This window comes from Carlito syrichta, unplaced genomic scaffold, assembly GCF_000164805.1.
Source record: "Carlito syrichta isolate Samal-C Ts95f unplaced genomic scaffold, Tarsius_syrichta-2.0.1 Scaffold104719, whole genome shotgun sequence".
NCBI classification, from domain to species: domain Eukaryota; kingdom Metazoa; phylum Chordata; class Mammalia; order Primates; family Tarsiidae; genus Carlito; species Carlito syrichta.
Window position 1 is genome coordinate 1,817 of NW_007048815.1, and position 14,727 is coordinate 16,543.

General features: G+C 36.9%; 1 protein-coding gene across 1 annotated transcript in view; it reads left to right on the top strand.

Annotated features, from left to right (window-relative positions):
- Window positions 1-4,400: 4,400 nt before the first annotated feature.
- Window positions 4,401-14,727, top strand: part of LOC103268201 (transcription factor Sp4) — a gene marked incomplete at its 5' end in the record, with an annotated part of 35,573 nt that continues 25,246 nt past the window's right edge. The window contains 2 exons of the mRNA XM_008065748.2: window positions 4,401-4,629; window positions 9,743-9,942. Of these exons, the coding sequence (XP_008063939.1) occupies window positions 4,401-4,629; window positions 9,743-9,942 (429 nt within the window). The remainder of the gene's footprint in view (window positions 4,630-9,742; window positions 9,943-14,727) is intronic.

Sequence of the window (14,727 nt, forward strand, 5' to 3'; positions counted from 1 at the left end):
CACTCATCTCTTGAAGGTTTTGTTCTGTCTTTTTGAGCTTATTTTCTGTGTTTTTAAGAGTTTGGGTTATTTCTATATTTTGGTCCTCAAGCTCTGAGATTCTTTCTTCTGCTTGGGTAATTCTGCTTTCCATGCTTATCAATTTGTTATTTATTTCATTCACAGTATTCTTTATTACTGTTATCTCAGATATCAGCTCCTTCCTAGTTTCTTCTTGTGTCTCCTCAATTCTTTTTAGTCTCTCCATTATTGTTTTGATATCTACATTTGCATTTTGAGACCCTTCATTCTGGGGACTTTTCATTGTTTGTATTCCAAAGTCAATTTTCTCAGTGTCTGCTCTCCCAGGCGTCTGGGAGAGACCCATACTCTTCTTTTGGTTTTTCTTCATTTCTGTAGATTTTTCTCCCTTTACCCCTTTCCCTCCCCCTCTTCAATTCTGTTTTTGAGGGAAGGTGGGGTTGCTTTTATTTCTCTTCTGCAATGACCTGTTCTTCCTTATGAGGGTCTTCTGGTTTTGTTCACTTTTCCCTCTGCTTTACAGTCTGTCTATTCAGCAGTTTGCAGTCTTGGTCCCATCTATCAGGTGAGAACGAGACACAGGGCAGTTCACCTATGCCGTCGCCATCTTGCCCCGTCTCTGGAATTCAGTTTTCTTCTTCCAGAAACTCTTCTGGCTCAGGCAGCTCCACCTGCTGGCAAGCCAGCATCTGTGGTGCTTGACTCTTTGGCTCCAATGATGTTCTCCAGCCCTTCAGATTGACAATCTTCAGGCCGAGATTCTTGTCTTATACCCATGAAGAAGGAGAAACACTGACAACCCCAAAACTGGAAAATAAAGGTTACTAAGAAAACAGAAGACCTGGCCCACGCAAAGAAGGGAACTTCCCGCAAACATTTTTTTTTAAAGCTAGCAGAGCAGTGAAGAAAGGGGTTCCTGAAAATGTAGGAAACTAGCTCAAAGTCAAATTTCAAGAAGTGTAGCATGGTCAGTGGTGTCAGATGCAGTAAAGCAGTCCTGTAATGCTCACTGAGAAAATGCACAATGGATTCTGCCATTAGGAGGACGTCTGTGAACCAAGACTGAGTACTTGTGGTGGAGTGATTTGAATGCCAGACTTGGTCAGTGGGAGAATGATTAAAAGGGCCAGGGGGACTGACTCAACCCTGTAATTCCAGCACTTTGGGAGGCTGAGACGAGAGGATTGCCTGAGCCCAGGGGTTTGAGACCATCCTGGGCAACTTGGCGAGACCTCGTTTCTATATTAAATCAAAAATTAGCCGGGTATGGTGGCACACACTTGTGTTCCAGCTATTTGGAAGGCTGAGGCAGGAGGATCACCTGAATCCAGCAGGTCGTGCCACTGCATGGGCGACAGAGTGAGCCTCCAACTTAAAAAAAAAAGTTATTCAGCATGGAAGGGAGATGATCAGAACACGACTTTTTGGTTTTTCTGGCAGCAGTTTGAAAGATGAGATGGAAGAAAGGGACAATTTAGAAGGCATGAAATAAGAATCGTCCTGGATCAGGGCGATTGATGATCTTGGCAACAGAAAGGTAAGATAAATGCAAATGCTATTATGTGGTAGTACCTTTATAACTTGGCAGTTGCTGGATGTAAAAGGGGAAAGAAGTAGCCTAAAAGATGACATTGTAAGGTTTTGAGAGTGAATAATGAGAGTGAGGGTAGCATTAACCAAAACAGGACAATTAGTAGAAGCAAGATTGGAAGATGAATTTATTTTTCATTTTTAAACTTTTGTTTATTAAGCATATGTTATTGAGTGACCACTATGTATTGGTCACTGTTCCAGATACTAGAGATACAGCACTGAACATAATAGGCAAGATCCCTACTTTCGTGGCACTTACCATTCAGAAGTGAGATGAAAACAGCCAAAAATTTAAAGAACAAGGAAATTCAAGACAAGATAAAACTAGGTGACACAGAGATGTACTAAGGGCAACCATTTTTAGATGGTGTAGTAAGGAATGGCGTTTCTAAAGAGGAGAGATTTGAACAGAGACCAGAATATGACTAGGGAATCAGCTGTGTGACGACCTGAGTACAAAGGCATCCCCATCAGACTTGAGAGTATGTGCAAAACCCCTAAGAGGAAAATGAGCTTGGTATGTGTGAGTGCCGGAAGAGGGATGAAGTCTGAGAGGTCTGAGAGAATTAAACTTACACAGGACCTTGGAGGACTTGCTGTGGAGTTGGTGGCTTACTTGTAGCAGTGAAAATGAAAACTGAGTAGTATATTGAACTCAAGCTCTCTATGAGACATCTAGGTGAATTCATTTATCAGGCCTGAATATATAAGTCCAAATATGATTTGTCAGTAGTATTCATTGATATAATTTGCCAAGTTTTTAATTATTGAACAAACAAATGCTGATAATGTGTAGTCTTGAAAAGTGTGTCAAGGAAATGGTCAAGGGATCTGAGGGAGCAGGAAATCGTAACAGTTCTTTAACATAGTGGAGGCCATCTTAAATATCATTGCAGCCTGAAAAGAATTACCAAACTGTTATATGACTAGTAGCTGGAAAAATTATGGCAGGAAATACCTTATGACTTCAGAGGACATAAAGAATATTTGCCAACTTAAAATACCTGCATCTTCATAGGGACCATGCTATAAAGATTTTATGTGGTGCGCGTTCAGACAGAAATGCCCTTTCCAGAAATGCGTTTTTTCTTTTTCTTCTGCAGTAAACAGGGAGTATGTGTATCACTCTGCTTCTGGGTACACAAGTAGTTTGAATAGTTGGCTTAGCCAAGGTCATCCTTAAGGGATCCATCTAGTTTTACTGACTATGTACTCAAAAGATACACTGAGACATAAAAGTGGTACTTTACATAAATTTGTAAAGGAATAAACAAGCATAGCCTTTACCTGTGGAAAATCAACTTGATTTAGATGGGGGCAGAAATTTCAGGGAGGTAAGCATCATTGTTTTAGAGTTAAGAAAACTGAGGATCTCCAAGTACACAGTCATAAATAGATAGTCCTGACTTTACTTGTGTTGCTTTTCTTATCACATCATGCTAATTCAAAGTGAAAGAAAATATAAACTTTAGTAGAGGGTTGTATCTTTACCAAAACAGTGACAAAGTCTGTTTTTTAATTTGTATTTTAGTTATGGGTGCCATCAAAAGGATTCAGAGTGCTATGGATACTCAGAGGAGGGTGAGATTGACTTTGGCTGGGAGAGTTAGAGGTTTAATTTTGTTTAGCAAATGTGTGCTGTTTTCTCACTTGGCAATTTTTATTGTCTTTTCTTAGTTGTTCCATATGTTTAAAGCACTACATGTGCAGCTTTAAGATAAACCTTTTTATTTTACACCCAGGACCCACATGTTTATTTCTGGCAGCATATTTTATTCTTGTATTGCCACCCAACTCAAGAGAGACTAATAGTAATAATAGCTCACATGTAATGAACAACTCTCTGCCAGGCACTGTAGTAAAGTATTTGTAAAAAATTAACTTATTTAATCCTTAAGTCAACTCTCTGAGGTGGGAACATTCCTTCATAAGTTGATGCTTTCTTTTCAGTCCATTCACATACTTGCCATTCCCACATCTTGTGGAAATAATGTAGAACTCATGTGAAAGGTAATATAAGGCATTATATTGCAGGAACAACTTAAGCTATATAAATAGATACTTTTGTTCATATTATGCATTGTTTGTCATATTTTTCTTGAAGTGAAAAACCCAAGTTAACTTGAAAGATGAAGAGTGAATGAAGTAATAATATTGTAAATGTCTTTTTTTATGATTATGGTGATAGTATGTAATAATCATGAGTGTTTTTGTATTTACAGAAACATTTTACATGAATACTTAAAAAATAGCTAATCAATAAAAGATGTTTACGTAAACTATTTAGAAATGAGAAATATCCATAAAATGTAATCCTGTGTTTAGTGACTTTCCACACCTGTATTTTCTTGATGTGAATGAGATATGTTGCTTACTGTGGAAATGGTAATAGCACTTTGTGTTTATTATAGCATCTTTCATCTGAGGATCTCAAAGTGCTTTTCAAATGTCTCATGATCCTCACACTATTTCAGTGAGGTAGGTAGGTGACAAGTATTATTATCTTCATTTTATAGATGGAGAGAGAAATTAAGCCACAAAGAGGGTTGGTTTAATGATTTATGTATAGTCCCATCATCTAGATAAAGAGGCAACCTGAGCTACTAAAGTGAGACCATTGCATTTTAGGGAAATTGGCATAGTATGAGCCATTAACCACTTTGCTTTTGGTACTTTACACAGATTATTAGTACAGATGTGTTAGCTTTAAAATTACCACATGGAATTTTAAAATTCTTTCTTTGGGAATAGAAAATATTATAATACTCTTTTTTCTTCCTTTTTAGGTCAACAGCAAGGACAAGATGGAGTAAAAGTCCAGCAAGCTACTATAGCTCCTGTAACTGTAGCAGTTGGAGGAATTGCTAATGCAACGATAGGTGCTGTTAGTCCTGACCAACTCACACAAGTGCATTTGCAGCAGGGCCAGCAAACTTCTGATCAAGAGGTGCAACCTGGCAAGAGGCTTCGAAGAGTTGCCTGTTCCTGTCCTAATTGTAGGGAAGGAGAAGGAAGGTAAATGCTCTATTTTCAACTCTATCTCTCTGGAAGGCATAAAATGATAGTTAAAACCAAGTCATTGGCTGGATACTTTGGTCACTAGAACCTCACTATGTTTGAAACCCAGTTGAGATAATAATGTTATGCAGGGTCTCAAGTTGGGCTATTTTAGGGATGGAATTTGAGTGGTCTTCTGCCTTGGACCTTAACACTTTTTAAAAGTAGTTTTCCTTTTTTCATATATAAAAGTTTTGCATGCTTTTATTAATATAAAACTCACTCACCATACAGTTCACTCATTTAAAGTGTATAATTCAGTGTTTTTTAAAATATAGTCACAGAGTTGTATACCATGACCACAATCAATTTTAGAACGTTTTTGTCATCCACAGGAGAAATCCTGTATCTTTTTGGTATTGTCCTGTCATCTACTTAACCTTCCACCCTAGACAACCACTAAACTAATTTCCATCTTTATACATTTGCCTATTCGAGACAATTTATATAAATGGAATCCTGTAGTCTATGATGTTTCTTGACTGGCTTCCTTCATTTAGCAGTGTGCGGCCAAGGTTCAGTGTGTTGCCAAGGTTATTATAGCATGCTCAGTACTTCGTTCCTTTTTATAGATGAATAATATTCCATTGTATGCATATACAATATTTTATGTTGTCACTTAGTGAACATTTGAGTTTTTTCCACCCATTGACCATTGTGAATAATAGTGCTATAAACATTTATGTAGAAGTGTTTGTGTGGGCCGGGCATGGTGGTTCATGCCTGTAATTCCAGCACACTGGGAGGCGGAAGTGAGAAGATTGCCTGAGCCCACGGGTTTAAGACCATCCTGGGCAACTTGGCGAGACCCTATCTCTACAATAAATTTTTAAAAATTAGCTGGACGTTGTGGCACACACCTGTGGCTCCAGCTACTTGGAAGTCTGAGGCAGGTGGATCACCTGAGCCCAGCAGGTCGAGGCTGTGGTAGCCATGAGCATGCCACTGCACTCTAGCCTGGGCAACAGAGTGAGACTCTGACTCAAAACAATAAGAACAACAACAACAAAAGTGTTTGTATGGATATTTCTTCATTTCTCTTGCATTTGTATACTTAGAAATGGAACTTCTGAGTCATATGGTAACTCTCTATTTAACCATTTGGGGAACTGCCACACCGTTTCCAAAGTGGTCACACCATTTTGCATTTCCACCAGTGTTTGAGGATTCCAGTTCCTCTATATCATTGCCAGTACTTGGCATTACCTGACTTTTTGAATTTAGGTATCCCAGTGGATCTGAAGTGGTAATCCCAGTGTGGTTTTGATTTACTTTCCTGAAGACTAATGATATTGAGCATCTTTTTATGAGCTTATTGACCATTTGTTTATCTTTGGAGAAATGTTTATTTAGATTCCTCGTCCATTTTTAATTGTATTATTTGTCTTTTTAATTATTTAATTTTATCTTTATATATTTTAGATATGAGTTCCTATCAGCTGCATGATTTGCAATTATTGTCTCCCATTATGTGGATTGTTTGTATACTTTTCTTGATAATGTTGTTTGAGGCACAGAAATTTTTAATTTTGAAGTCCATTTTTTTTCCCCATTTTTCTTTGTTGCTTTTGCTTTGGTGTTAGATCTAGGAATCCATTGCCAAATCTGAGGTCATGAAGACTCCGAGTTTTTTTCTTTCTTTTTTTTTAAATAGAATTTAATAGTTCTTGCTCTTGCATTTAGCTCTTTGATCAATTTTTGTATATGGTGTTAAGTAAGGGTACATTTATCACCATTTGTTGAAAAGGCTATTCTTTCTCCATTGAATGGTCTTAGTTCCTGTGTCAAAAATCAATTGACCTAGACACATGGGCTTATTCTGGACTTTCAACTCTTTCATTGACTTATATGCCTGTCTTTTTGCCAGCACCACACTGTCTTGATTACTTTGGCTTTGTAATAATGTTCGAAATTGAGAAATGTGAGTCCTTCAACTTAGTTATTCCTCAAAATTGTATTAGCTATTTAGGCACACACTTGCAATTCCACTAGAATCAGCTTGTCAGTTTTTACAAAGAAGCCAGATGATATTCTGATGTGAATTGCATTGAGTTTGTAGATCCATTTGGGGACTATTGCCAACTTAACAATATTATGTCTTTTGATCCATGTACATAGGATGTTTTCCTTTTTATTTAGATCTTCCCTTTTTTGTTTCATCAATGTTTTGTGGTTTTCTTAGTATAAATTTTGCATTTTTGTTAAATGTATTCCAATTTTATTCTTTTTGATGTGATTGTAAATGGAATTGTTTTTTAATTATTTATTGCAAATATATAGAAATACTTTTATATATTCTTATATTTTACAACTTTTGTAGAACATTAGTTCGAATAGTTTTTAAAGAGGATTTCTTAGGATTTTTATATGTGGTCATGACATCTGTGAATACAGATAGTTTTACTCTTTCCTTTCTGCTCTGGAGTTCTATTTCTTTTTCTTGCCTACTTGCCCTCCAATACAGTGTTGAATAGAATTGACAACACTCATCCTGCTTTGTTTATGATCTTGGGGGAAAAGCATTGTCTTTCACCATTAAGTATGATGTTAGCCCTGGGGCCCTTAATCAAGTTAAGGGAGCTCCCTTCTATTCCTATTTTTATTGAGTATTTTTATCATGAAAGGATATTGGATTGTATAAAATGCCTTTGTGCATTTGTTGAGATTATCATGTGGTTTTTATTTTTTTATTGTACAAATATAATATAGTATGTTACTTTAATTGATTGCCAGGTATTAATGCACTTTTGTATTCCTGGAATAAATTCAACTTTGTCATAGTGTATAATTTTATGTAATGTTATGAGATTCAGTTAGTAAGTATTTTGTTGAGGATTTTTGCATCCACACTTCTAAGATCTTGGTCTGTGGTTTTCTTTCTTTGTTATGTCTTTACCTGATTTTGGTAATGGTAATACTAACCTCATAGAATGAGTTGGGTGGTGTTTCCTTCAGTTTTATTTTTGAAAGAGTTTTAAAGAACTGGTATTAATCCTTTAAATGTTTTGTGGAATTCATCCCCGAAGCTTTCTGTCCTAGGCTTTTTTTATGAGTAGTTTTAATTACTGATTCAATCTCTTGTTATAGAGTTATTCTAATTGCCTCATTGTTCTTGAATCAGTTTTGGTATTTTGTGTCTTTCTAGGAATTTGTCCATCTCATCTGTGTTATTTAAGTAATTGCATAGAATTGTTCATCATTTTCTTTATGATCTTTTTCGCTTCTATATGATCGGTACTGATGTCTCTCCTCTTTAATTTCTGATTTTTTTTTTTTTGTTCTTTTTAGTTTTAATGTAGAGATAGAGTCTTCTTACTATGTTGCTCAGGTGGTCTCAAACTCCTGACTTCAAGAAATTCTTTTGCCTCAGCCTCCCAAAGTGCCGGGGTTACAGGCATGAGTTACCACATCTGGCCAAATCTGCTTTATATGTGCGTACCCTCTTGCACTCGTGCAATGTCTCTCTCTCTCTCTCTCATCAGTCTAGCTAAAAGTTTGTTAATTTTATTAAACTTTTCTAAGAAAAGTTTAACAGTGTTTCTCAGTGTTTGACATTTTTGACATTTGACTCCAGAAAGGCTTCTCCCAGCTGTCTATTTCCTTCTTTCTGACAAACTTGTCAGCCTACAATTTAGCCTCTATTGCCTATGAATCTATAAGTCTCCTCCCAATTGCTTTTTGAAACAATTCTACTTTTTTTTTTTTGAGAGCACCCTTAGACTTGAACTTCTTACACTCTGTTGCAAATGAATTCAGTTCCTTTGAGAAGAGATTTGGAGCTCTGTGTTTTTTGGTGTGCTTCTTCCTCTGGCCAAAATTTCTGAGACATGGCTGGGAGTTGCGACAATGGGACATTTCTCTTTGAGTGATACCCCTGCCTTAGGAGCTGAGTGCTTGGTGACAGGGACAGCAAAAGCCTCATTTCTTCTCAGCTTGCCTCTCCTGGCTTAGAACCTCCAGTTTATGAACCATGAATAGGCCAGGTCAAAGGCAATCTGGACCTCAGCTTTTTCATCACACCACATCCAAGGTAGATTCTACGTCCCACGACTGAGGGTTGAGTTTCAGCTCCACTTACCTGGAACTTAGCTTCAGCAACAGATAGCCTGGGCTAGAATGAGAAATGAAGATGTCCTGTCCCTTCTGATGACAGAGGGCTATGACTAGGAGGTGGGAGGAATGGAAATCCTATTCTTGGCTGTACCAGTCTCTAATGTTTCTTTGTTGTAAAGGTGGGAGGGAGAAAGAAAAGAGTGAGTCCTGGTTCAAACATCACAGACTCTGTTCATATTGAGTTTTATGAGACTTTCTTTTTTCTTCTTTTATTGTAAAGATGTGGGCTACAATTCAGGATTAGGTATGCAAACATTGATTATGCAGGTATTCTTTTTGGTGAGGTGTGCCCCTCCCTCCTCTAGCAGTTTCCCTCAATTGCCAATCCCACCATCCCCAGTCCCTGACAGTTTCCCACTACTGCCAATCCCTTTCTTTTAGTATTATAATTGTTCAAGGTCCTCGAGATTTTCTTGAATAAATGTTTCCTTATTGCCTGTTATTTGTTCCTAGGACCTTTTCCACAGACTTTAAGGTGGTGGTTTTGGTTTTAGTTTCTTTGTCTTTGTTATTTTTTTTCTTGGTTTTGTTTTTAATAATTTTCACCAGTTTCACTGAGAATCAGGTCCATGGAACTCGTCATGCTATTCTGCTGGACCTTATACTTTTGATTGGAGTTAGCAATTCTTTTGGAACTTTAGAGATTTTTCAAATGTCTTGAAAAACTTAAAGAGATTTTTTTTTTCTTCAAGAGGAGAGTTCACTATGGAAGGAACATGAGGTCCATCATAGAGCATCAACTCTGAGACTGACAAATTTTCATAGCAGTTGTGTATTTAGTATACAGACCTATTTTATTTTTTCTTTAATTGAAATTTTCTGTTTTTATCTAAAATTATGGCATCATAATCAAACTTATTCAGAAAAGCATTATTTAATTAACTTGATTCTTTAAAATTTTTTTATACTTATAAACCTAATGTTTGGGAGTGTAACTTATATTTTCTGTTTTTGTCAGAGGCAGTAATGAACCAGGAAAAAAGAAACAGCATATTTGTCATATTGAAGGATGTGGAAAAGTTTATGGCAAAACATCTCACCTGCGAGCACATCTTCGCTGGCATACTGGAGAAAGGCCTTTTGTATGCAACTGGATGTTTTGCGGCAAAAGATTCACAAGGAGTGATGAGCTGCAGAGACACCGAAGAACACATACAGGTTAGTTGGTTTATTTTAGGACCTGGTATTCTCATTTTTTCAGGGTTTAAAGTTTTGAAAACATTGTTATCGAAAGTATGCAAATGAAGGATAAGACATTCAATTTAGTGATTTATGGAAGATGTTTCAAAATAAAAATTCTTTACTTCATTTCTGAGGCACATTTTATTCTACTTTTTGTAGACTTTATCAGCAAATTTATATAACCTGGAATTTATCCTATTGTTTGTCTTGTATTTTGAGCATGTTGAAATCACATTATTTTTCATAGGTGTTTCAATAAGTGAAAAGAAAGTTGAATTATGATCTTAATGATAACCTTCATTAGGTTTTTTTTCAAATCAAAATTCATCAAAGTATTGAGAATAATATGACAAACATCCACCTGACACTCAGAATTGGCAGTTGTTAATATTATATTTTATTTTTTTAAATGAATAACTTATAAAGACATCATTTTTGCCTTTCCAATCTCAACAACAGCAGCAACTGTGAACTTAATGTGTCTAAGTTTTATGTACATTTAAAATTTTCTTAATATATTATTCATAAACCTGTATGTACAATATTTTGTGTATAATATAGAATGTTGCAGAATTATAAATTTCACTTGTTTTGAGGTCTATCCAAGTTCATACATGTATGTACATTTGCATATATGCATTTCTTTGAACTGCTATATGGTATTCTGTCACATGACTCGATAACTCTGTATTAATTTCCCAAATTGTTGAGGTTATTGCCAGGCTTTTTTATTTCTTTTACTATCATACACTTTGCTGATGTGGACATCCAGTGAGCATGTGTGACAAGTGAGATTATTGGGTCATAAAGAACATGTGTGTTTGGTTTTGTTACGTCATGGCTGAAGAGTCTCCAACGTGGCAGTCATAGTCTTCCTTCACTGGCAGTAACTGCTGGTGTCCAATCTGCTGTGTGCTCACCTGTACTCAATCAGTAGTGTCACGCCTTGAAAGTTTTGGTCAATTCAAAATGGTTTCTCATTTTAAAAATTTACATATTTTCCCTGATTATAAGTGAAATTGAGTGTTTTTTTCATGTGTGTATTGGTCATTTATGTATATTTTTTCTGCTGATTATTCTGTTTCTCATTTTCTTTCTTCTTTTTTTTTTTTTTTTTTGAGTTGTAGTCTCACTCTGTTGTCCAGGCTGGAGTGTAGTGGTATGCTCATGGCCATCCCAGCGTAAACTTGCTGGGCTCTGGTGATCCTTCTGCCTCAGCCTTCCAAGTAGCCGGAACTATAGGTGTGTGCTACCATACCTGGCTAATTTTTGTTTACTGTGGAGATGACGTCTTGCCAAATTGCCTGGGCTGGTCTCAAACCCAGAGGTTCAGAAAATCCACTTACCTCTGCCTCCCAAGGTGCTGGGCTTCAGGCTGAGCCACTGAACTCAGTCTGTTTCTCATTTTCCTTTTTGTTATTTATATGATTTATATGTTATAGTTTTCCCCTATATTGCTAACCCTTTATCTTTGTGGTACTTTTTTGTTTATGGCATTTTTACATTTTATTTTGTCAGATATAAATCTTTTGTCTTCTGTTTTTGTTTATACATTTTTGTTGATCCTAAAATCATAAATTTTCTTTAATTTTCTTTTGTTTTTGTTTTAAGTAGGAGTCTCACTGTTGTCTAGGCTGAAGTGTAGTGGCCCAGTGATGGCTCACCACAGCCTTGACCTCCTGGGTTCAGGTGATCCTCCTGCCTCAGCCACCTGAGTAGCTGGGACTACAGGCATGTGTCACTATGTCCGGTGAATTTTTTTTTGTTTAAATATATTTTTTGTAGAGATGGGGGTCTTGCTGTGTTGCCCAGGCTGGTCTCTAGCTCTTGGGCTCAAGGATCCTCCAGCCTTGGTCTTCTAAAGTGCTAGGATTATAGGCATGAGCTATTGCACCCAGTCAAAATTATACTTTTTAAAAAACAGTTTCTTTTAATAATTTTAAAGTTTTATTTGTGTAAGTTTGGTCTTTTATCAGCTTGGAATTCTTTGTGAGGATCAAATGAAATAGGGAAAGAATGCAGTGACTCACACCTGTAGTCCCAGCACTTTGGGAAGCGGAGGCGAGAAGATTTCCTGAACCCAAGGGTTCAAGACCAGCCTGGGCAACTTGGTGAGACCTCATGTCTACAGTAAATAAAAAAATTAGCCAGACATGGTGGCACACACCTGTAGTTCCAACTACTTGGAATGCTGAAGTGGAAAGATCTCCTGAGCCCAGCAGGTCAAGGCTGCGGTAGCTGTGAGTATGCTACTGCACTCTAGCTGGGGGTAACAGAAAAAGACTCCAACTTTAAAAAAAAAAATGAGGGCAACCCCTTCAGGTCCCCTCCCACTGTGGGAGTTTTTCTGTCCTCTCAATAAATCCTACTTTCTAAAAAAAAAATGGCAATATAGTTTCATTTTTTTATATGAAAAGCCTTTTCTTTTCTTTCTCCTTTCCTTTCCTCAGGGTCTTTCTCTGCCATCCAGACTGAAGTGCAGTGGCATGATCCTAGCTCACTGTAACCTTGAACTCCTGGGCTCAAGCAGTCCTTCAGCTTCAGCCTTCCCAGTAGCTAGGAGCTACAGGCACGTGCCACCACACCTGGCTAATTTTTAAAAATTTATTGTGGAGAAGAGGTCTCACTCTGTTACCTAGACTGGTCTCAAACTCCTGGCCTCCCAAAGCTCTAGGATTACGGGCGTGAACCATGGTGCTTGGGTGGAAAGGCATTTCTTGAATAGTCTATTTTTCTCTATTGATCTGTAATGAAACTTCTCTTATATAACATCTGCTTTAACTATAGCTCCATTTCTGGGTTTTGTGTTTTGAAACTTTCATCTGTTTGTCAGTATCTATAACAATCCTATAATGTTTTAATTACTATAGGTTTATATTAAATCTTGACATTTGGTAGGGTAGGACAGTTTTTGTTTCTTTGTTTGTTTTTAGAACACCCATTCTGTGTGTGTAGAATATGTCTGGTACATACTTGGGACCCAATATTTCATTATTTAATAAATTAAATAAATTATTAAATTAGATTTTACACTTTAACTTGTACATGTGTGACAAAGTGGAAATAGAACTGATTTTTTGATCAGCTACTATATATCAGATGCTTTGAATATATTACTTCTTTGATTCTGATGGCAACACTTTGAGATGGAAAGTAGCTCTGTTTTGTCTAGGCATGGTAGAACAAATCTGTAGTCCTAGTGCTTTAGGAGGCCAAGGCAAAAGGATCATTAGAGGCCAGGAATTCGAGACTAACCTGGCAACATAGTAAGATCCCCGCATGCCCCTGACGACAACAACAACAACAACAAATATATATATGAATTAGCGGGGCAAGGTATCTTGTGTCTGTAATCCCAGCTACTCACGAGACTGAGACAGGAGAATTGCTTGAGCCAGGAGCTGTGACTGTGTCACTGCACTCCAGTCTAGGTGCAGACTTGAATCTTGTCTCTAAAAACTGAAAGAAAGAGAGAGAGGGAGATTAGAAAATAATCTCAGAGAAGAAAAAAAAATTATGAAATCTATTAAAAATGACAAATATAAAGTTATCTAATTTGATATGCATGTAAAGTAGTAATACAGATGAGTACAGGCTGAGTGTCCCTTATCTAGAATATATAGGACTATTTTTGTTCTGGATTTCTGATGGTTTTTGGATTTTAGAATATTTGCATGTACATAGTGTGATACCTTGGGGATGGGACCTAGGTCTAAATGTGAAGTTTTTTTGTTTCATATACACCTTATATACATAGCCTGAGGGTAATCTTATGTAGTATTTTAAATAAGCTTATACATGAAGCAGTGTTTGTGTTAAGTACTTATGGTATGGAATTTTCCACTCATGTGAGTGCTCAAAAAGTTTTGGATTTTGGACCATTTTGGATTTCATATTTTTGGATTAGGGATGCTCAACCTGTATTAGCATAGTGGCTTGATTCCTACACGAATTAGCGTTATGCTAAAGCTATGAATTTTAGTTAAAATTTTTTTAAACCTTCCTGTGTAGCATTGTACTGGCGCTTCTAATGCCACTTACCTCACTGTTGACGTGGGCAAATATGATGTGATTAAAAGTTAATCCCATAACAATGCTGATGTCTGTTTTCAAATAGTACTGTGCTATTTATGTTTGTATGAGAGGTTGCAGTATTTCCACCCTGGATTAGGAGGGAAGCCAAGAAAAATCACCACTTTGTTTGATTTGGAACTGCACAGTGTGATTGCATCATTTTGTCTGAGAAAGGATGAATTTGTAAAATCCCTGTCTGTCACACATCTGCAATCATGCAGATACACAAAACAAATTCATTGGAGGATTTATATATACATGTACTTCAAAACCGAATATTAATGGTTTAGGGCATATCTTTTTAAAAAATGATTTTTGTCATTATCATTATCTACTAGCTTGATAATTTAGAATCAAATGTACTTTAAGCTTACTTCCACTGGTTCAGATGTCTCAAACACATTGTATACAAAATTGTTTAATAAAACATGGTAACAAAATATTAAGCTTAATGCCAATATACTTGTTACTTTTAAAGATTTTTTTTTTTTTTTGAGTTGGAGTCTCACTCTGTCACCCAGACTGGAGTGCAGTGGCCGCTCCCAGCCACCGCAGCCTCAGCCTGCTGGGCTTCGGTGATCCTTCCGCCTCAGCCTTCCGAGTAGCCGGAATTACAGGCATGCGCCACCACGCCCAGCTGATTTTTTTATTTATTGTAGAGATGAGGTCTTGCTGCCCAGGCAGGAA